We start from the raw sequence: 21,946 nt of genomic DNA, 5'->3' as shown, positions 1-21,946 counted from the left end.
AAAACTCCCAAGATTGCCAGTCAGCAGATTGGAAATTCTAGAGCCAAACAGATATTGAGGACACCAGGAGATAACACTGATCCTGACATACCAACACTTTGTTTGTAGGTACATGAGTCTTTTCCCATTGATTGCGTCCTTGCCCAGATATATAAGTAGTATTGTCTGGATAGCTATCATCTGAAAGTAAGAATAAGCTACTGCACCAGGGGACCACATGGTCATCTAATTTCTCATCAGATGAAAACAATCATCACCCCTAACATCTCCATCCTTTCCTTTGAAAGCATCTTATTGATTTGAGAATTTCAAAAGAGGCCTGGGACAATTGCTATAGACAAGCACTTTTTTTGTTCTCATTAGGCTAAAGGTGTGGTCAAACTATATATTATCCAAAGTTTTAGAGAGCAAGGGTCAAGCCAGAAAGGCAGGCCTAGGCAAGACTGTGGGAAGGAAAACTCACTGGTGAAGGAAAATGCCTGCATTGGGGATTGCAGGTAACTTACAACAATTCATTTAGTGAGTGCCCCAAGTTTTCACGGCACTGAATAAAGTGACCTATATGGCCGCTTTTCACACTTGCAACCATTGTGGCATCCCCATGGTCACTTGATCTAAATTCAGACCCTTAGAAACAGATTCATTGTAGTGTCCTGAGGTCATGTGACCACCTCTTGAAACCTTCTGACAAGCAAAGTCAACAGGGAAGCCAGATTCACTTAACAACTGTGTTACTAACTCAGTGATTCACTTAACGATTGTGGCAAGAGAGGTCATAAAATGGGGGGTCAAAATTCACTTAACAACTGACTTGCTGAGCAACAGAAATTGTGGTCGTAAGTCGAGGACTACCAGTATTATTTAACAGCTGCATAAAGTTCATTTATTTATGTTGATTGAGTGATGCTCTTTTTCCCTACTGTGACAAGGCCAGTAGATATAGAAAAATAACTCATCTGGTTTAATTTAGGCAACAGAGTGGACTATAAAAACACAGCATCCATTTAAATGTTAGAGCCAAATATTTGTTTTGGAACAAAGACCAGTTTGGCAGGTAAATTATAAAAGGATGGTTTCTAGGAGTCAGCCCAATGTTTCCAAAGTGTCAAAATAATCTCTTCTCTCCCATGGAGATTTTTTCCCCCCCAGTCTGTGTCAAAGCACGTTGTCCTATAAACTTCTTTGGTACTGCATTTATCCTAGAAACAAAGCTTAGATTGTATGTTTTCCCTCTCATTCTATCGCTCCCAGATCAGAAGTCTGCTCTGAGGAAGCCCACATACTCTAATCAGTATACGCTATATTCAAATGCCTTATGTGTGTAATGACCAGGTGAAATTGTTGTCCCCAATTTGGGTGGGAGGCTGATGAAGAACACCAGACCAGAGGTGCAGGTTTTGTTTCCTTTTATTTAAGCACTTCACCAAAAGGGGTCCCAGCCAGAAAAATGCCAGGACCCAGAAGAAAGAATTAAGAGAGCTTTAGACAATTTCACTAAAGCAGAAGGCAGAATATATAAGAAATATCATCTAATAAACATTTAGTAATGATCTAACAATTCGTTCTATTGGTCTCTAGCCATCCCTATTCCTACGCCTTAGCTAGTGAATGCTCCAGGAGTTATCTGATACACTTTCCATGTGCTCCAGGCTATCCCTATTCCTAACTTCTACCTGAGATATGCACGATGACTAACTCTTTGTTATCTGTCCTCTAACTACCTAGGATGGTTACAAGTGTTACACTTGCATGTTATCTGTGAATAAACACTCTTTGTTCTTGACAGACAGACTCCACAAATACAGGTTTCCTGGTTTTCTTTCAAGTGTATGCCACAGCCTTGCTTCTAGCAATAGCAATAGCACACTTATATACCGCTTCAAGGACACTCCCTAGTTTCTTGGATTGTAAAGGCAAGGGGGGAGAGATATACATTCAGACTTCTCGCAAGACTGATGCCAATCTTACCTTGAGCAGCTCCTAGTACCTGGTTTATTGAGGGCCTAACTTTCTTTAGTGGCATAGAATTTAAACTATTTATTAACAAGATACTGGGATGGTAACAACTGAAAAGGCACAGACAAATTATATGTCAATGTTCTGGGAGAAAAGGTAGCACCACTGAAAGTTAAAGAAAAGGAAGAATCAACTTTTGTCAAGAGGAGGGTTTGACATATTTCTAAAGGTTAAAGGGCTGGTGAACTTCATTGTGGGTTGAAAAACAATAATCAAAAGGTCTATCACATGTGCAAAATAAGGAAAGCTTGACCTATTGACCATACAGTTATGCAACTATACAAACTCACAAACTGTCCAGAAGCTAACATTAATGTCAGGATTCACAGCATCCTCTTCTATCTTGCCATCCCTAACTATTCACCTAACCCAGAGATGTCCGGCCCTCAGGGTGCTTAAATCTGGTCCACAGCACTGCCATGAAAACAGCAAAGAAATAGCCCACGGTGCCTCCACCAGTGAGAACAGAGCTTTGGAGGGCCACGCATGGCCCTCGCGAGCTCCGTTTTCATTGGCAGAGGGTTGCAGGAGGCCATCACAGCTGGAAACGGAGCTCGGGAGCCCATTTTCACTGGCAGAGAGCTTGGGCTACCACAGACGACACGAGTGATGTCAAGCTGCCCCCCCCATCCCACCCCCTCAACACAACCCTGATGCGGCCCTCAATGAAATTGAGTTTGACACCCCTGGCCTAACCCTTTCAAGGATGAAAAAAGAAAGAAGCACACGGGGAATACCTGCATTCAGAAAATCAGAATCAAAAGGCTTTCTAGATACCTGTTGCAAGTGGGCTGAATGAGTGCAACTGCACTCTGTGATAAAACTGCACTGGGTGTTCGCATCTGGTGGGTGCAAAGAAGCACCAATGCATTACAGCTGTAAGGAGAAACTGGGGTGGGCCTGGGGAAAATGTTTCTTAGGAATCCATACAGACGTCAGGTTCTCAACCAGAATAAAACGAAATCTTTCAACAGGCCATGAAATCTTTCCATCTCCAATCCAATTAAAGCTAGTCTACCCATCTTCCATTCAGAGGGGAGGAAGGGAGGAGCAACCCTTCTGATCTTTCCACTCGGGGATGTCAATCAGCGTCTTGGATTAAAGCAACACAAGGGCAGCCTGCTCCGCGGCATTGTCCCGCCTTGTCCTGCTTTGCTTCACATCTGCTTCTCACCTAGGCCACCAGAGGAGCAGGCAAGCAGGTGGCTCTCAGCTCAGCAGCAGCTGTCACACCCCTTTGCCTCCCCCCTCCCCGAGACCATCGAAGAGGAGCCTGGTTTGGCTTTGGCCGTTGGGAGCTGTTGTCCCATATAACAAGCCCACCCTTTGTTTTCCCAAAGGGAGAGAATGGAGGAAGAAGGCTTGACCTGGAAACAGAGACCCTATCATGGCAGATGCGGTGGCCTCCCTACTGTGCAGGCTTTGTTGGATTTGCAAGAAACCACGTGAGAAAAGCGACCTGAGTGGGCCATGGCTGCCAACAGTAAGTTACACCTCCCCCCCCCCACTTCAGGGGCATAGTAAATAACATCTCTCCTTGTAATTGGGCTCAATGGCTCATCTTCTAAAGCTAAGTTCCTTAAACAGCTTTTGTGCTATATCTCCGCTATGGGCTTCTGTTCTTTGCTTATAACTAGGAGGACTAGCTGTGCATTAATAATAATAATAATAATAATAATAATAATAATAATAATAATAATAATAATAATAATAATAATAATAATGTTAATCTTTGGTGAGATTCACAGCCTTGGGGGCTGGTTGGTAGCTCAAGAGATGTTCAGAATAAGAGAATTGGAAAAGATCTTGGAAGTCTTCTAATCTGGGATAGGGCATTTTTACGACTAATATAAACTTTATATTATTTCCAAATAACTGCTAAGATACGGAAGGACGTTGGGCATGTTTTATCACATGTGATAAAAACAAATAGATTACCTGAAATTATGTTTTTTTTAATTTCAAACAGCAGTTTGATAAATGGCACGCATTTCACGCAAAGACAAAAAAAATAATATCTGGGTTTATGTGGAATGGGGAAAAAACAGTTAAGTATAAAATTTTACAGGATGCATAGGAAAGAGGAGGATTAGGACGGTCAGACCTTAAATTGTATTTTGCTGCCTGATGTTCAGTTTGGATGAACAAGGGGTTGCTATTGAGAAACAGAAAACAGTTTAGAACAGTGTTGGCGAACCTTTTCGGTACGGAGTGCCGAAACGGGAGCGTGCGCATGTGTCCACGCTGGAAACCGGAACAGCAGCTGGGAAGAGTTTCTGGCATGCGCACTGGCCACCTGGTCTTTACGCGTGCATGCATGCCAGAAACCGGAAGACCAGGTGGCCCGTGTGCATGTGCACGCCAGAAACTGGAAGATCAACTTCTTGGCGCGCATATGCACACCAGGCAGCTGCTCTTCCAGTTTCCAGGACTCCCGCACGCATGAAGACCAGCTGGCCACCACGCTGGAACCCGGAAGATCAACAGGAGACAGCTCCCATGCTCGGAGAGATCTTCCGGCACGCATGCCATAGGTTCGTCATCATGGGTTTAAAAGAATTCAACCTACGGTTTAGATGGCATGGGGTTTTACAGTATAACAAAATTAGAGTTAAGGTAGACTTTCAAAATCATTATGTTAGGAGTTCCATATTAAGAATATGGAATTGATATACAGTAAATCCAAGTCATGCCTGAAGATGCCTTCAGCGGTAGTAACACAGGAAGCATTTCATAGAAAAGAAATAGCAGGCGGGTAAATGTTTAACATAGCAAGACTTGTTTGGTACAGCAGCAAAGGGAACATAAAGTGAAGTCAGGAGAACAATTGTCTGCAGAAATATTTAGCTGTCAATGGTTTTCATAGGCACAATTAAGGGAGACATTTGATGTAGATTAAAAAAAGGGACTGGAATTGAAAAGCATAAAATGGAATTTGAAATCTTATGGGGGGACAAATCATGAATATGTGATTGCTAAGATGTATAAACATTTGCTGAGTTTTAAGACTGAAGAACAAGTTAAAGATGATAAAGTAGGCTAAGAATGTTGGTTATAAATATACAGATGGACCAATGGGAGAGACTGTGGTTAAAGGAACTGAAGCTTGTAACAAAATGTGTGTTACATTTTGAGAGAGAACTTTTATAAAAATATGTACCACTGATATATGATCCCAGAGAAACTGTCTAAGTAGTATAAATAACTTCTAATCAATGTTGGAAATGTGGAACACATAAAGGGTTGTATTATCATACACAGTGACTTGTGAAAGAAAAATTGGATACAAAACACCCATTGATACAAAGATTTTTAAAAATTACAATTCAGATGAAACCAGAACTTTTTTTTTTACTGGGAATTATCAATAGCCAAATAGAAGAGATTTATGGAAGACTGATTTTTGTACATTATATGGTAATTGCAGTGAGATTATAGATAGAAAGAAAGAAACAACTAATGAAGAATCATTTTTTTCCTAACAATATTCCCTACACCACAAGGCTTGAAATTTTGGGCTTGGACAACCTAGAACTACGCCACCTATAGTCAGACTTAAACATAGCACACAAAATAATCCGCTACAATGTCCTACTGGTCAATGACTACTTCAGCTTCAACCACAATAATACAAAAGCACACAACAGATACAAGCTAAATGTAAACCGCTCCAGACTTGATTGCAGAAATTACGACTTCAGCAACAGAATGGTCAATGCCTGGAATGCAATATTTGACACTGTTGTTACATCCACAAACCCCCATGATTTTAACCTAAGATTGTCTACTATTGACCTTACCCCAGTGCTTCTCAATTATTTTCTGTCATGCCCCCCCTAGGAAGAAGAAAACATTTCGCGCCCCCCCGCGTGACTGTAAATAGTATCATTTGTCTATAAAATTGTTATAAGTACACCTCTGCATAACACTGTATCCTTATTAACGTATAAGAGAATAAAAAAAGAAAAATGTGGATCAATTTACAACAAAGAATAGCTTTATTAACTGTAGCAGAAAAGATTTAAAGGAGCACAGCTAGAACATATATATACATATATTTATATATAGAGTATCACAGAAGTGAGTACACCCCTTAACATTTTGTAAATATTTAAGTATACTTAAATATTTACAAAATGTTAAGGGGTGTACTCACTTCTGTGATAACACTGAAGAAATGACACTTGTATGTGCATGTATACATGTTACGGTGAAAGTCCGAAATCTGGTGAATGTCGACATTCACCAATCTCGCTTGGTGAATGTCCGAAATATTTGCTAAATGCCCTTATTTCTGACTTACACCGGTGAATGTCGACATTCACCAAGTACGTTTTCCCCTCTCTTTGGGGAGGAGGAGAGCCAGAGGATTGCCTCTCTTTGGGGAGGAGGAGAGCCAGAGGATTGCCTCTCTTTGGGGAGGAGGAGAGCCAGAGGATCGCCTCTCTTTGGGGAGGAAAGTACGTTTTCCCCTCTCTTTGGGGAGGAGGAGAGCCAGAGGATCGCCTCTCTTTGGGGAGGAAAGTACGTTTCCCCCTCTCTTTGGGGAGGAGGAGAGCCAGAGGATCGCCTCTCTTTGGGGAGGAAAGTACGTTTCCCCCTCTCTTTGGGGAGGAGGAGAGCCAGAGGATCGCCTCTCTTTGGGGAGGAGGAGAGCCAGAGGATCGTCTCTCTTTGGGGAGGAAAGTACGTTTCCCCCCCTCTTTGGGGAGGAGGAGAGCCAGAGGATCGCCTCTCTTTGGGGAGGAGGAGAGCCAGAGGATCGCCTCTCTTTGGGGAGGAAAGTACGTTTCCCCCTCTCTTTGGGGAGGAGGAGAGCCAGAGGATCGCCTCTCTTTGGGGAGGAGGAGAGCCAGAGGATCGCCTCTCTTTGGGGAGGAAAGTACGTTTTGCCTCTCTTTGGGGCATCCTTTGAGGCGATCCTCTGGCTCTCCTCCTCCCCAAAGAGAGGGGGAAACGTACTTTCCTCCCCAAAGAGAGGCGATCCTCTGGCTCTCCTCCTCCCCAAAGAGAGGCGATCCTCTGGCTCTCCTCCTCCCCAAAGAGAGGGGGAAACGTACTTTCCTCCCCAAAGAGAGGCGATCCTCTGGTTCTCCTCCTCCCCAAAGAGAGGGGGAAACGTACTTTCCTCCCCAAAGAGAGGCGATCCTCTGGCTCTCCTCCTCCCCAAAGAGAGGGGGAAACGTACTTTCCTCCCCAAAGAGAGGCGATCCTCTGGCTCTCCTCCTCCCCAAAGAGAGGCGATCCTCTGGCTCTCCTCCTCCCCAAAGAGAGGGGGAAACGTACTTTCCTCCCCAAAGAGAGGCGACCCTCTGGCTCTCCTCCTCCCCAAAGAGAGGGGGAAACGTACTTGGTGAATGTCGACATTCACCGGTGTAAGTCAGAAATAAGGGCATTTAGCAAATATTTCGGACATTCACCAAGCGAGATTGGTGAATGTCGACATTCACCGGTGAATGTCGACATTCACCAATTTCGGTCTTTCACCGTAACATACACACACAAACACACACATATATTTCCTGCATGCAGTGATTTCTAGAAACAACACCTGCTCGTCTCAATGGGAAAGACCCATGCATCCCAGATGCGAAGACAGTCCAAGTGGTCTCTCCCTCTGTCTCTCTCTCTCCCTCGTCTCTCTCCCTCTCTCTCTCTCTCTCTGCCTTTCTCTTTCTGTCTCTCCTTCTATTTCTGTCTGTCTTTCTGTCTCCCTCTCTCTTTCTCTCTCTCTGTCTTTCTCTGTCTCTCTCTCACTCTCTCTGTCTCTTTCTGTCTCTCTCTCTTTGTCTCCTCTCTCTCTGTCTCTTTCTGTCTCTCTGTGTCTCACTCTCTCTTTCTGTCTCTCTCTTCTCTCTGTCTCTCTCTCCTCTCTCTCTCTTTCTGTCCCTCTTTCTCCTTCTGTCTCTCTCTGTCTCTGTGTGTGTGTGTGTGTCTCTCTCTATCTCTTTCTGTATCACTTCTCCCTCCCTCCCTCTCACTAGCTCTCTCTTTCTCTATCATCTTCTGAAGGTGGGGGGGGGTTGAAAAGGGGCCCATTTTTTGTGCCTCCTGGGGCATCTGTGCACCCCATTTTTCACCTCCCCCACCCCCAGAAGCATTCTACTGGCAACAAATGGGCAAAAATGGCCCAGTTTTTGGCCAAAACCTTCCCCTCACGGCCAGTTGCAGGGCGTGGATCCCGCTCGGAGAAGGCGGAGCGGCAGCTCCTCCCTCAGCCAGGAGCCAGCGGGGGCTGGTCGGACAGGCAACCTTGGCGGGAAACTCCAGTCCGCCGCCGCCGCTGCGCTGTTGCCGCCGCCGTTGCACCCAGATGGAAAGGAAGCCTTCGCGCCCCCCTTTACGGAGCCTCGCGCCCCCCCTGGGGGGCGCGCCCCACTATTTGAGAACCACTGCCTTACCCCATTCCTAAAAGGTCTGTAAGAGGCATGCATAAGAGCACCTTCATGCCTATCGTCCCTGTCCTACTGTCCCCACTTACTTGTACCCTTGTCATTCATATTCATGTTTAATCTTATACCTATTATCTTGTAAACGATTGACAAATAAAATAAAATAAATAAATAAATAAAAATATGGAGATGGTATTGAAAGTGGATTTAAAATGTTTAGAAAAGCTGTTTCGCTGGATCCCCAAATTGGGGGGAGGGAATGTTTTGTAATTTCTGGATTTGCTGATTGAAAAGGGTTGAATAATGGAAGAGGGGAGGTCTGGTAGTAACCTTAGAGAGGAAGGAAATGAGGATAAGATTGCAACTGTGATGAAGAGGTTTGGAAGTTGCTTCTTTTTGTATCTTTTCTTTTTCTATATTTGCATTTCTTTCTATGCTCCCTTTTTCTTAAATGTTAAATCTTTTATATCTCTGAAAGGTTTTCAGTAAAAATTAAAAAGACAAACATGCAATCCATCATCGACTCCAATAGTGATTGCTCACCCTGAAAATTTATATTTTTAAAAAATGTAAACAATTTAAAAACTAAATGTGTAAGTTTTTTTTGCATGCCATCCAGAGTCACTTGTTCATGAGAGGGCTTTAGAAAGTAGATAAATGATCACTCAAAACACACCAGTTAGAGGGATATCTTGCCATATTAATCAATTCCAACCAGTTTACTGGCTGTGGCTCAGAAGAAAATAACCCTGTCAGCCACTTCTGAATGACATCCCTATTTTATTTTAATTTACAACGTAGCTAATTTAAATCCTGGCTTTATTTACAGCCAAAGGATAGAGAACGCAACTACAAAAGCCAATTAATTAGATGATTGATTAATTTCAGGCAAGGCATTTGAAAAGAGCTCTCACAGCAAGCTAAACCTAGGTTGGCCTCTTTCCTGAATCTCTCCAAGGTAGAAATCAGATTGAGAAGTTGAAACAAAACCTGGACAAGATACTACACTGGCAAACTGTTTGTGCACTGTTGACAAGAAAACAAGCCCAAGTGACAATACTTCCAAAATAGTTTTGACAGATCCAAAAATAGAGCACTGCTTGGAATTTCCCTTTTCAGCTCCCATCCACTACCCATTTTGACATGGCCTACTGAATCTGTCAGGGACCCCCTAAAATGTGATTGGGAGAAGAAACAGTGGAGAAAGAAGTGTTAGTGTCAGGCCTGCAGTTATATTCCTTTTTAGGATCTTTGGCCTGCCACACTCTCTCTTATTTCATTATGCTGTTTCATTAGTGTAGTAATTGGGAGGGGGGAATAGAAAGGAGTAGAATTGTGGAATGTGTTGTTGTCATTCCTTTTTAGAAGCCCAAGGTCATCTTTTGTCTCCGCACTTCTGCACCTGACCGGAAGTAGCTGGGTGGAGATGCCAGCGTGGCCGAAGAAGATTGGACCATGTGATGGATTTATGGATGTGGGGATAAGATCATGAACTTTCAACTGGGTGGAATCCCAGGAAGCTTTTAGATTTGGGATTCCACAGTTTGTTGCCAACATGTCTGTCTTATTAAATTGGAACTTGAAGGATAGCTCTGCCTTGGACTCTGATTTAATTCTGCGTGATATTTGGAACGCTGACAGTTAGACATACAGGTAGACCCAGTGGTGGGCTTCAATTTTTTTTTTGCGACCAGTTCTATGGGTGTGGCTTGGTGGGCATGGTGGGGCTTTGTGGGCGTGGCAGGGAAAGGATAGTGCAAAATCCCCATTCCCTCCCCACTCCTGGGGGAAGGTTACTGCAAAATCCCCATTTCCTCCCCAGCCCACTAACCTGCTTTCCAGCTCCATTCTCCTGTTCAGGGCAACAAAAGAAGATCAGCTGGGAGGCAGCAGGGGTGGGGCCAGCCTATTTGCCGGTTCTCCAAACTACTCAAAATTTCCGCTACTGGTTCTCCAGAACTTGCCTGAACTGGCTGAATACCACTCTGGGTAGATCTCAAGTCACAACCACAACTGAGACGACAATTGGTATTTCCTGGTAATCTCTGATTCAGAAGGTAACCAGATACAACTCTGCTTAGCTTCCAAACCCACAGAAAATCCTGAAAAGGAATTACCAGTCCAAATTCATAAGCTAATCCATTTGATTTGATGCACAGTCCATCTCTAGAAATAAAATACAAGTAACAGTTTTATTAAAATTAAATTTTAAAATGAGCACTTATGCTAGATTTCTTTCCCTAAAACTAAGGCTGAATTTAACAAAACATTTGAAAAATCCAAAGAACCAAAGGGAGTCATGCTATCTTGCAGAGAGAGTTTAGGGGAATGTTTAGGGAAGGTTATCTTTTAAAATCGTTACAGTCAATTGTACAATTATATAAAGTTTATTCAGAGGATAAACAAGTAAAACAGAAGAAGAAGGGAAGGCACAAATTGCACTTAAAGAATTTAAAAGAAGATCAATAAAGGCAATTAACTTGGCGCTATCTATTTAACCCCAAGCACGGGCAGAAGGCATTGATAAGAGCAACATCTCTGGTAGAACCAAGAGATACAGAATGGAATTCCAATTTTACGGGAATCTGAAATCAGTGAAAGGTTTTCCCTTAGCAAATTGTTCCATTTTTAAGTCAATTATTTAGCCAGCAAGTCAGAAAATTACTCAGGGGTGTCGGGTCACCTTCTTAAAAAGTTTGAACTTGTACTTCAAATCATCCGTACGGACATGGAGAGATACATAATTATGAAAAGCAAGCAACTTCTGGATATGAGTTTAGAGCAGTGGTGCAATTCAGCTGGTTCTATCCGGTTCGGGCAAACCGGTAGCGGTAGCAGCAGGAGGCTCCGCCCACACGGCATCATGTCCCGTTTTTGATGCTCTGCGCGCTCACATTTGCAAGCCGGTAGCGAAGGTAAGTTGATTTCACCCCTGGTTTTAGAGATGAAGAACCTATGCTTATCCACATTTCAAGACAAAGATCCTGATAGTCAAGGGGGATACCAGAATTTAAGGAGAATTCAAAACTTCTGAAAGGCAGCAGATTAAGACTGTATTTGGTTTTAGCAGCGCTCCGGATTCATTTCAGTAAACACTAAAGCCATGTTTTATTGCAGGTGCTGTTCACTATATGTGGGAAACCACTTAGAAGGCCTATGAGATTACACATGGATGTGCTCAACACACTTGGGCTTGCAGTGCAATGTGCTGTTGCTAACAGCAACCGCCTGGAGATTGTTTGACTCACGGGAAACTTTAGAACAGAGAGGATTCTAAGAAACTTCATAAAAAAGAGAAGTGTTTACTGAGCATCAATATGAGAAAGTCCAGAAAGCTGTTGAGGTTACCTGAACAGAACTAAAGACTGAAAGAAAGAAAAAGTGTTTTGTAACAGAGAAAATAGAACATGAAAAACAACCAAAGAAAGAGGGAAAACAAGAGAGCCAGTTTAGTCTATGATACTAGGTTAGAAACTGGGAGACGGTGAGTTCTAGTCCCTTTCATGGCTGTGGCAGCCATGAAAGCCAACCAGGTGACCTCTCAGTCACTCTCTCTCAGCCCAACCCACCTCACAGGGCTGTTGTTGTGGGGAAAATAGGAGGAAGATGGAACATTAGGTAGGTTTGTCACCTTGAGTTACTGTTAAAGTAATAACGGCAAGATAAAAATCTAATAAACAAATGATGACATATCACCTTTTCATCAGAAAATAGGGTAGTCTTTTTCACTGCATTTGTTTCAGGATTTATACACCTGTTTTGAAGAGGGGAACATGATGGTACTAGAGATGGATACTAAGAGAAGCTCCCATCTATCCAGGTATTCATGGAAGGAATCCATCCATCCATCCATCTATCCATCCATCAATCCATAGGTGATATTCAGCAGGTTCTGACCAGTTCTGGAGAAGCGGTAGCGGAAATTTTGAGTAGTTCAGAGAACCGGTAAATACCACCTCTGACTGGCCCTGCCCCCATCTATTCTCTGCCTCTCTAGTCCCAGCTGATTGGGAGGGAATGGGGATTTTGCAGTATCCTTCCCCTGCCATGACCACCAAACCATGCCATGCCAACCAAGCCACGCCCACAAAGCCAAGCCCACAGAACTGGTAGAAAAAAAAATTGCATCCATCCATCCATCCATCCATCCAGGAATGAGACTAGTGTGTTTGTGATACTGTGATTTGCTTGTGTGTAGAAAGAGTCAAAGCAACACTTCTTCACCATGAGAGTAGCAGGATCTTCATAAATTCACCAACTCCATTCATGTTCAGAACCCATGAGGTAATCAGAGGAAGTAAATAGGAAGAATACCAAAAAACTCCATGTAGAGCAGGGGTGTCAAACTCACGGTCCGCAGGCTGGATGCATCACATGCTAGCCATGCCCACCTCCCGGATTAGGAAAGGGGGAAAAAAGTCCTGATACGTCACGTGACGACGACGTGGTGATATGAGTTTGACAGCCCTGATCTAGAGCTTTCTCCACAAAACTCAGCCCCTTTTGGAGAAGATAGTGTGTACTTCTAAGCATTGTTTGTAAAAAGTTTTGGAAATCAAAGCAATACTTCTTTAGATCGAACACAATCCAAAATATTGACTGGGAAGTTAGGCCAAATTCCACATCACATCAAAGGTATGCGTTTGAAATTGATCTCCAAGCATTCACAGCAAGATAGTTTGCTTCTGCTCTGCCTTTCGGCCCTCCTGAATGCATTTTTTAGTCTTCTCCGCTTCTTCCCTTGCCATCCAATTAAAAGACACACACACACACCCCTGGGTTGATCTGCACTTTCTAAAGCAACTCAGCTGTCTTAACCCCATCAGTCTCCAACTTTCCCACACTATGAGCTCATCTTTCATTTCACTATAAAGCAGGGGACCACAACCATTTTTTTTTAGTGTAATTTCCCCCCCCCCCTCTGCTTTCTCTCAATTTTTTTCTCCTTTTCCTTCCCTTGGTTTTTCTCCAGCTCAAAACAGGAAAAAGGATGAGGGTGTGTGTGGTTGGGTCTTTTTCCAAAACTGAAACTGTGTTTTTGAATAATTCAGTTTTGGAAAAGGGACAAAAAAAGGGAGGGCTGAGCACAGATGGGCTTAAAATAATTCAGTTTTCAAAATGACCAGAAATCCCCAAACTCTAGCTAAGGTCATTTGTGCTTCTGGAAAGTAGAAATGCAAACATATGGGTCAGAAAGGAACATAAACATTGTTTTTCTAACCCTGCACATTGAGAAATGGATCTCTCCTCATTGCACAGAAGAAACACACTAAATAAATAAATGCACAAATAATCAAATTATGTATACATGAATTCCTCGGGCTGGAATAGATGTATAATATTGTATGAGAAGGATTTCTAAACTCCAGGGCAATTCTGCACAGCAACGTAAGCTGCTTCTCTCTTGTGATGCTGTTGGCTAATATTCTAAAACCAGCTTTAAGAATTTCAGCCCAGAATGGGCTGGCACTTACCATTTTTTTCGGAGTATAAGACGCACCTTTTTACCTCAAAAAAGAGGCTGAAAATCTGGGTGTGTCTTATACACTGAATAGAGCATTTTTTGCCTCCCGAAACCGCTCCCCCTTCACCAAAATGGCCGTGCATAGCTTGTAGGAGGCTTTTAGAGAGCTCCTGGGGGCTGGGGAGGGCAGAAATGAGCAAAAAATGGGCCGTTTTTTTTTTGCTCTTTCCCCCCCCCCCCTTAGGAGCACTCTGCAAGCCCCCAAAGGCTATTCATGCCTTTAAAAAGAACGGGCCCGTTTTCAAGAAAAACAGACCGTTTTGGGGGGGTTTGCAGAGTGCAAAAACTTTTTTTTTCATTTCAGAAAGCTCTTTAGTTAGAGTGATTGATGAGAATTAGGTTGATGAAGTGCTGTGCCGGCAGAAACAAAGTCTCCGGTGCTGCAGATTGTCAGTGATTTCCTTCTCCAGCACATGGATAAATACACCTGGAAACATCTCCCTACCCACCTACTCTCTCTCTCTCCCCCTACCTACCTATTGTATTTCTCTCTCTCTCTCTCTTTCTCTCTCTCTCTCTCTCTCTCTCTCCCTAACTACCTACTGTATTTCTTTCTCTCTTTCTCTTTCTCTCTCTCTACCTACTCTCTCACTCTCTCCCTAACTACTGTATTTCTCCCCCCTCCCCCCTCTATCTATGTACCTACCTACCTACTCTCTCTCTCCCTACCTATTTACTGTATTTCTCTCTCTCTCTTTCTCTCTCTCCCTCTCTCCCTCTACTTACCAACCTACCTACTCTCTCTTTCTGCCTACCTATTGTATTTCTCTCTCTTTCTCTCTCTCTCTCTATCCCTTTATCTACCTACCTAACTACTCTCTCTCTCCCCCTACCTACCTACTGCATTTCTCTCTCTTTCTCTCTCTCTCTCCTTCTATTTACCTACCTACTTTTTAAAATTTGCCTCTTCAAAACCTTGTTGCGTCTTATACTCCGGTGCGTCTTATACTCCGAAAATACAGTAGTCAAGCCTACAATAACCAGAAGGATCTATCTGGTCATCCCCTTCCAATCAGAATCAGAATAGAGCTAGAAGGGACCTTGGAGGTCTTCAAGTCCAGCTCCCTGCTTAAGTAGGAGATCTGACCTATACCATTTCAGACAATCTCAGCAGGCAAGGCAAGACTTGCTGATTGATTGCTGTGCCGATTAGCCTACCAGTGCTTCCCTTTTCCTTTTTGGAGATTACAGGAAGTCCTCAACTTACAACCATTAATGTAGCGAGGGTTCAAAGTTACAACAATGCTGAAAAAAGTGACTTACAACCAGTGGTGGGATTCAAATAATTTAACAATCGGTTTTCTGCCCTAATGACCAGCTGGGTAGGCGTGGCTCTGTGGCCATGTGACCGTGTGGGTGTAGCCAACTCAACGTCACTCAGGTTAATGAGCACTTCGCCTTAGCTGTTACAATATAATAAGGGTTTAACCGGAGAGGCAGTTTCTGTAAGCAGGGCAATAAAGTTTAGGCTAGAAGCAACATCAGAATGTTTCCTTCCTGCCTTCCTTACAGGATTAGCCCTGTAAAGTGGAAGAAAACAAAATAAGATTTCTTCCAACAAACAGTTCTCCTGAATACAGTGTTTCCTCAAATATAAAACAGGACCTTATTTTCTTTTGATCCCTGAAATAAGCTTGGCCTTATTTTTGAAGTGCAAGAGGTGGCGAGCGTGGTCACCTCATGGCTGCTGCAGTGTTGCAATATTTTCGGGGAGGTTTTATTTTCAGGGGAGGACTAATTTTAGCACATGCGCTCAAAAGCCCGATGGGGCTTATTATCCGGGGAGGCCTTACTTTCAGGGAAACAGGATAGGTTCGAACTGGCTGAATCCCACCACTGCTTACAACCAATCCTCATGCTTACAACCACTATCGCATTCCTATGGAGAAGCAACATACGATCACGACTTGGGTGCTTGGCAACCATCATGAATTTATATTTGTTGCAGCATCCTGTGGTCACGTGATCACCATTTGAACTTTTCTGGATGGCCTCCGACCAGCAGTCAATGGGGAAGCTGGCAGGAAAGGTTGTGATTCACTTAACAAGCACAGTGATTCACTTAACAATCAGTGGTTCACATAACAATCACAGTGATTCACTTAACAATCATGGGAAAAAAGGTAAAATCAGGTCAGATCACTCAATGCCTCGCTTAACAACCATACCACTTAATAACAAATTGTCCAGTCCCTATTATGGTTATAAACCAAGGACTAGCAGTATTCCCTTCTCATTATGCTCCCATCCATGTCTTTCCTTTACATCCCGAGGTATTTCCAGATATGGATGCTTTCACATGCACACCCCCTCATTTTCTCTTCTACCAGCTAGAAAATCACTTACCAAGTTGACAAAGTCTTGGTAACAAATCTTCCCATCCGAATTGTTGTCTGCCAAGGCCAAAAGCACTTCCAGTTTATGCGGATCCAGTTCAGAGCTATGTCTTTGGAGGAGGTTCCGAAATTTCTCTGTGCTGATATAACCCGTGTTCTCAGGATCCAGCTGGATACAGAGACAGATAAAGAAAGGGAATGATGCATTCATCAAAGGGGATGGCAGGAACAGGCAATTACAGGTACTCCCTGACTTACAACAGTTCGTTCAGCGACTGTTCCGTAGCAATGGCAATAGCACTCAGACTTATATACTGCTTTACTCGCGTGTGGCACTCCTGAGCTCTGTTTTCACTGGAAGATGGTTGCAGGAAGCTGTGGCAGCCGAAAACGGAGCTCGGGAGCCTGTTTTCACTGACAGAGCACTCAGGCCATCACAGGCGCCCCTGACAGGAATGACGTCAAGCTGGACATGCCAACCATGGACCCCACCCCCCACGAGGTCAAATACAACACTATGAGACCCTCAATGAAATCGACTTGGACACCTCTGTTGCAAGATATTCAAGGATGTTTCCTTCGAAATGAACTGCTCTAAGGAATATTTTTTAAAAAGCTTGAGAAACTCAGCCTTATATCCACTGAAATGACAAATGTTAACATATTATCTATTATAATTCCAGTGATTTTAAGTGCTAGTGACCCTGAGAAAAGAATAAAGGTAAAGGTTTCCCTCGCACATATGTGCTAGTCGTTCCCGACTCTAGGTGGCAGTGCTCATCTCCGTTTCAAAGCCGAAGAGCCAGTGCTGCCCAAAGACACCTCCATGGTTATGTGGCTGGCATGACTAAACACCCAAGGTGCAAGGAACGCTGTTATCTTCCCACCCAATGTGGTTCCTATTTTTCTACTTGCATCTTTACATGCTTTTGAACTGCTAGGTTGGGACAAGTAACAGGAGCTCACTCCATTACGCGGCACTAGGGATTCAAACCGCTGAACTGCCAACCTTCTGATTGACAACTTCAGCGTCTTAGCCACTGAGCCACCACGTCCCTTCAGAGAAAAGAATAGGAATGGGTAAAACGGTGACTTCATATGAAAATAATGTTTAATGTGTTGCTCTTTTGTAGTTAAAAATCCTTCAAACAAAACAAGTTTCTACCTTACAAAGATTGCACTTAAGATTCACTGGGTGCCAAAGAAGTATAATACAGTATTACCCTTGTAAGTACTGTAGTTTTATTTCTGCTACACAGAAGAGTGATTAATGGAGAGATAAAATATGCTGTTTTACAATCAATGGTTTTGTGATCACAAAAGGAGGAAGCTAAGACTGGCATCAGATGAAAGGTATTTTGCCTTTATAAACTGAAATCCCCACAGAAGCTCGCAGCAATTTACAGTAAATCCAATGCAACTTCATCTTGGCTGGGCCCTCGTCTGTCTGCAGCCCGGTCTTTGATCTTCTCCACTTGGCCTGCCGGCTTCTGGTTGCCAATAATAATGATATCAAGCTTGTCACTTGAGTTGAAAGGCGGAAGAAAAGAGGTGGAGATTCATGAGAAAAGTTCAGCCCAGGAGGGCATTTTTCCATGGAAACATTTTGTCTGTGGAAAAGGCAGCTTGGTAAAAGCAACAAAACCCCTTTTGAAGACGCTGGCTCTCGCTGACTGCAAACAAAGCTCCCACCTTTGGCTGGGATTGATTGGCTTGGCAAAGAGGCAGGGAAGTGGGGGCAGGAGGCAAAAGGAGCAGCTTGCCAGCAGCTAAATTGGGCAGTGTTTTTTTTTTTCCTCCTTCTTCTTTTCAATCTTGAAGTAGAAAAGAAACCTACAGCAACAGAGTTACCTAAGTTAGCTGAGGCAGATGGCTCGGCGAGGGGAGCGTATGGATTTCGTTGCTGCTGCTTCAAACAGGGTACCTCAAATCGGTCAGGAATGGAATTTGTGGCCTGACTTGATAGACATCTTAAGGAAGAGGGCAGATGCGGAAGTGGGCCACATCCCAGAAAGGAGGAGACCTAGGTGCAAGGGTATCCCAATTTCCAAAGGCATCATGTCAGGGGATTCTGAACATCCAAGCAACGAGGGAAGACCCTAAAGGTCAAGGTTCCCCTCACACATATGTGCTAGTTGTTCCTGACTCTAGGGGGCGCTGCTCATCTCCGAAGAGCCAGCGCTGTCCGAAGACGTCTCCATGGTCATGTGGCTGGCATGACTTTCCACCTAAGGTGGTTCCTATTTTTCTACTGGCATTTTTACGTGCTTCCGAACTGCTAGGTTGACAGAAGCTGGGACAAGTAACAGGAGCTCATTCCGTTATGCAGCGCTAGGATTCAAACTGCCAAACTGCCGACCTTTCTGATTGACAAGCTCAGCGTCTTAGTCACTGAGCCACCTTGGGAAGACTCTAACCCCTTGTAATACCTGTCGCCATGACCAACTAGCCATGGCCAATTCACCACAGTCAACTTGCCACGGCCAACTCACTGCAGGCCAACTTGCCGTGGAACAAGAGTTACACTAGTATCAAAGAACTAGTGAAAATAGAATCATTAAAAGAAAGGATCCCTAAGAGAGACAAAATGAAATGCGAATGACAAAAATTAAAATAACTTTTTTATTATTTTAAATGATGAAATTGAATTGTTGAATCGTCCCTCCTGGCCTCTGTTCTTCATGCCGAAAGCTTTTGGAAAAGATGACCAGAGTGTGAGACCTGGAAGCCATCTTTTACATTGGGCCTTCAGGCCTGCCACAATTTCTACCATGGGAAAACGGGAGGGGGGATTATATGGCGTATGGGTGAGATATATAATCAAAATAACATTCTTTTCTCAGGGAGTCAAGGACACCTTGCCCTGCAGCTGCGATGGTGTGACTGGAAGGCATCTCCAGTTTTGAACGGTGCCTGATTGGATCAGAGGTGGGTTCCTAGTGGTATGGTGGTGTGGGTCACTGGAACTGGCAGCGACCCAGGCCTGCCACGTCCCTGAACTGGTTCTCCAGTCGGCACTGTTAGCGCCGCCATCTTGTTTTTCAGTTCTATGCATGCGCAGGACAATTTTAATGGAAATGCGCATGTGTGCACAGCACACATCCAGCACACGCACAAGCGAACTGGCAGTAAAGCCGGACGGAACCCACCTCTGGATTGGACATGTGATGGACATGTGGGTGCTGGGCAAGTGCTTGGACTTTCATTTGGGTGGGGAAAACCTGGAAGCTTTCAGATTCGGGTTTTCCCAGATGTGCCAAGACGACATCTCTAATAAAATGGAACTTTATTTATTTATTTATTTATTATTCATGCTTCTAGACCGCCCCCTCTCCCAAAAAGGGACTCGGGGCGGTGTACAGTCCATGCCAAATATATCAAAATACAATAAAAATTGAATATGTACAGTTGGAATGGAGGAGGTTAAAAATGGAATTAAAAGAACTGTACAAAGCAATATATATAAATATAGGATTTTGAACCCCTAAAACACACACAATAAGTTAAAAACAATACCCCTAAAATAACCAGTTAATACATTTGCCAGGAGGGACAGTTGTAATTATGCCAGGCCTGCTAATCGGAACAGGTGAGTCTTCAATTTTTGCCGGAAGGAGCGGAGGTCAGTAGTGGTTCTAATGTCTAACTTTGAGGAAACTCAAGCCTCAGAGCCTTCTTTCGTTGGGGGTGTTACTTGGAACCCTGACACGGAGCCTGCCAGGACGCAATCACTTGTCCCTTCAGGCTTTGGTCGGCTTTCCTCAAGGCTTTTGGTGTGAAGAACAGAGGCTGGGAGCAGCGCGCATGACACACACACACACCAGCCTCCAGGGACGCAGGCAAAGAAACCGCAGCAGAGAGGCTGGAGAGGAGACAACTCGCTAGATCTTTGCAAGGTAAGTGAGACTCCACAGGCCCAGTGCCTATGGAGATCCGGCGGGGCGGGGCAGGGGGGTGGAATAGGCAGGGCGAATGTTGCAGTGCCTCTGTAGTCCTTTGTAAGGGTGAACAACTGAGTCATGGTGCTGCAACATTTGTACGGTCAGGACTGTGTCGTAAGTACTTGGGGGGAGTGGGAGTTGATATTATAGCTTTGAACAGTCGCTAAGTAAACTGGCATAACTCAAGGATTGCCGGTGGTGCTGACTAGCACTGATGATGTTACCTACCATATTTTTCAGAGTATAAGATGCACCTTTTTCCCTCAAAAAAGAAGCTGAAAATCTGGGTGCGCCTTATACACTGAATGCAGCATTTTTTGCTCCTGAAACTCCACCCCCTTCACCAAAATGGCCGTGCAGAGCCTTTAGGAGGCTTCCAGAGTGCTCCTGGGGGCTGGGGAGGACAGAAATGAGCAAACAATGGGCCATTTTTTGCTCAAAATTCTCCCCCGCAACCTCCAGGAGCATCCTATAAGCTTCCTAATGCCTTTTTTTTGGACAAAAAATGGGCCCGTTTTTGAGATAAACGGGCTGTTTTTTGCTCGTTTCGCCCCTCCCCCCCCAGGGAACACTCTACAAGTCTCCTATGGGCTATTCATGCCCTTTTAAAAAAAAATGGGCCCGTTTTCGCAAAAAACAGGCCGTTTTTGGGAGGTTTGCAGAGTGCAAAAACTTTTTTTTAATTTGCCTCTTAAAACCTTGGTGCGTCTTGTACTCCGAAAAATGCGATAGTTTCGATAATGAAATGTCTACAAGAAAACAAGCATGCTCAGAGAGCACCAAGGACCCCAGTTCAACTGTGGGGCTTCAACCCCACAGTTCAACTTGAGCTTCAACTAGTCTCCTTTATTGGTATCCCCGAGTGCCTCAGGGGAGCCGAGAGCTCCATCCCCAGATGAATTAGCGTGCTGCTTTTTAAAACCATTCAGCCTCACCATAACTGGAGGTGGGGCAGGGGGAGGGGGGGACAAGTCAAGACAGCGAAGAGGCAGCAGATGTTATAAAGATGTCCTCTGAAAGGTTACCTTTTATCATTCTTATTTTTATAATCTCTGGTTTTCAATTCCGGCCCATTTGATTTTATAGACCCTCCTGCGCTCATGTTTTCAGTGTTAACGGCCTTGTGCTGCCTTATCAGAAGCCCCGAGATAGAGGAAGGAGAAAAATCCTTAACCGGAGACAGTGGATAAATCAGTTCTGCAACGCAAGTGAAAGATGTTCTACAGCAAAATAAATCTCACCGGTGGAGCCTGGAAAATGAAAAGACACCCTGGAGGCAAGCTCAGGCCAGGTGATTTCACAAACTGGCCCCAGGATGGAGATGGGCTGCCCTAAGCTCTCTTCTGGGTAGCCTTTTGAATTTCTCAACCTAAAGCAGTGATACCTAACCTTTTTGGTGCCGAGTGACCAAGTGTGCCCGCCCGCGTGACCCCAAAATGCAATGTGAGTGAGTGCCCCCTCACATGCACCCTGCCCCCGTGCATGCATCCTCCCCCTATGCATGTGCACACATCCCCACGCATGCTTGTGCATCCCCGTGCATGTGCCCTGCCACCCCGTCGCCCATTTTTTGATTCCAGGTTGGTGCAAGAGGCCTTTCAGGCCCAAAATTGGGCGCGGGGGGGCCACACACGTGTGAACCCCCAAAATGCAATGTGAGTGCCTCCCCACACATCCCCCCCCTGCCGTGAATGTGAGTATAATCCCCTGCATGCACTCCGTCCCCTGCGAATGCGC

At 44.3% G+C, this 21,946-nt stretch overlaps 1 protein-coding gene across 3 annotated transcripts in view; it reads right to left on the bottom strand.

Annotated features, from left to right (window-relative positions):
* Positions 1-21,946, bottom strand: part of RHBDL3 (rhomboid like 3) — a 144,319-nt gene that overhangs the window by 53,017 nt on the left and 69,356 nt on the right. For all 3 annotated transcript variants that reach the window (XM_081933435.1, XM_081933437.1, XM_081933436.1), the window contains one exon: positions 16,279-16,437. In XM_081933435.1, the coding sequence (XP_081789561.1) occupies positions 16,279-16,437 (159 nt within the window). The remainder of the gene's footprint in view (positions 1-16,278; positions 16,438-21,946) is intronic.

This window comes from Natrix helvetica (genome assembly GCF_964273705.1).
Source record: "Natrix helvetica genome assembly, chromosome: 1".
In the NCBI taxonomy this organism is placed as follows: Eukaryota; Metazoa; Chordata; class Lepidosauria; order Squamata; family Natricidae; genus Natrix; species Natrix helvetica.
This window is presented reverse-complemented; position numbering and strand designations above follow the sequence as displayed.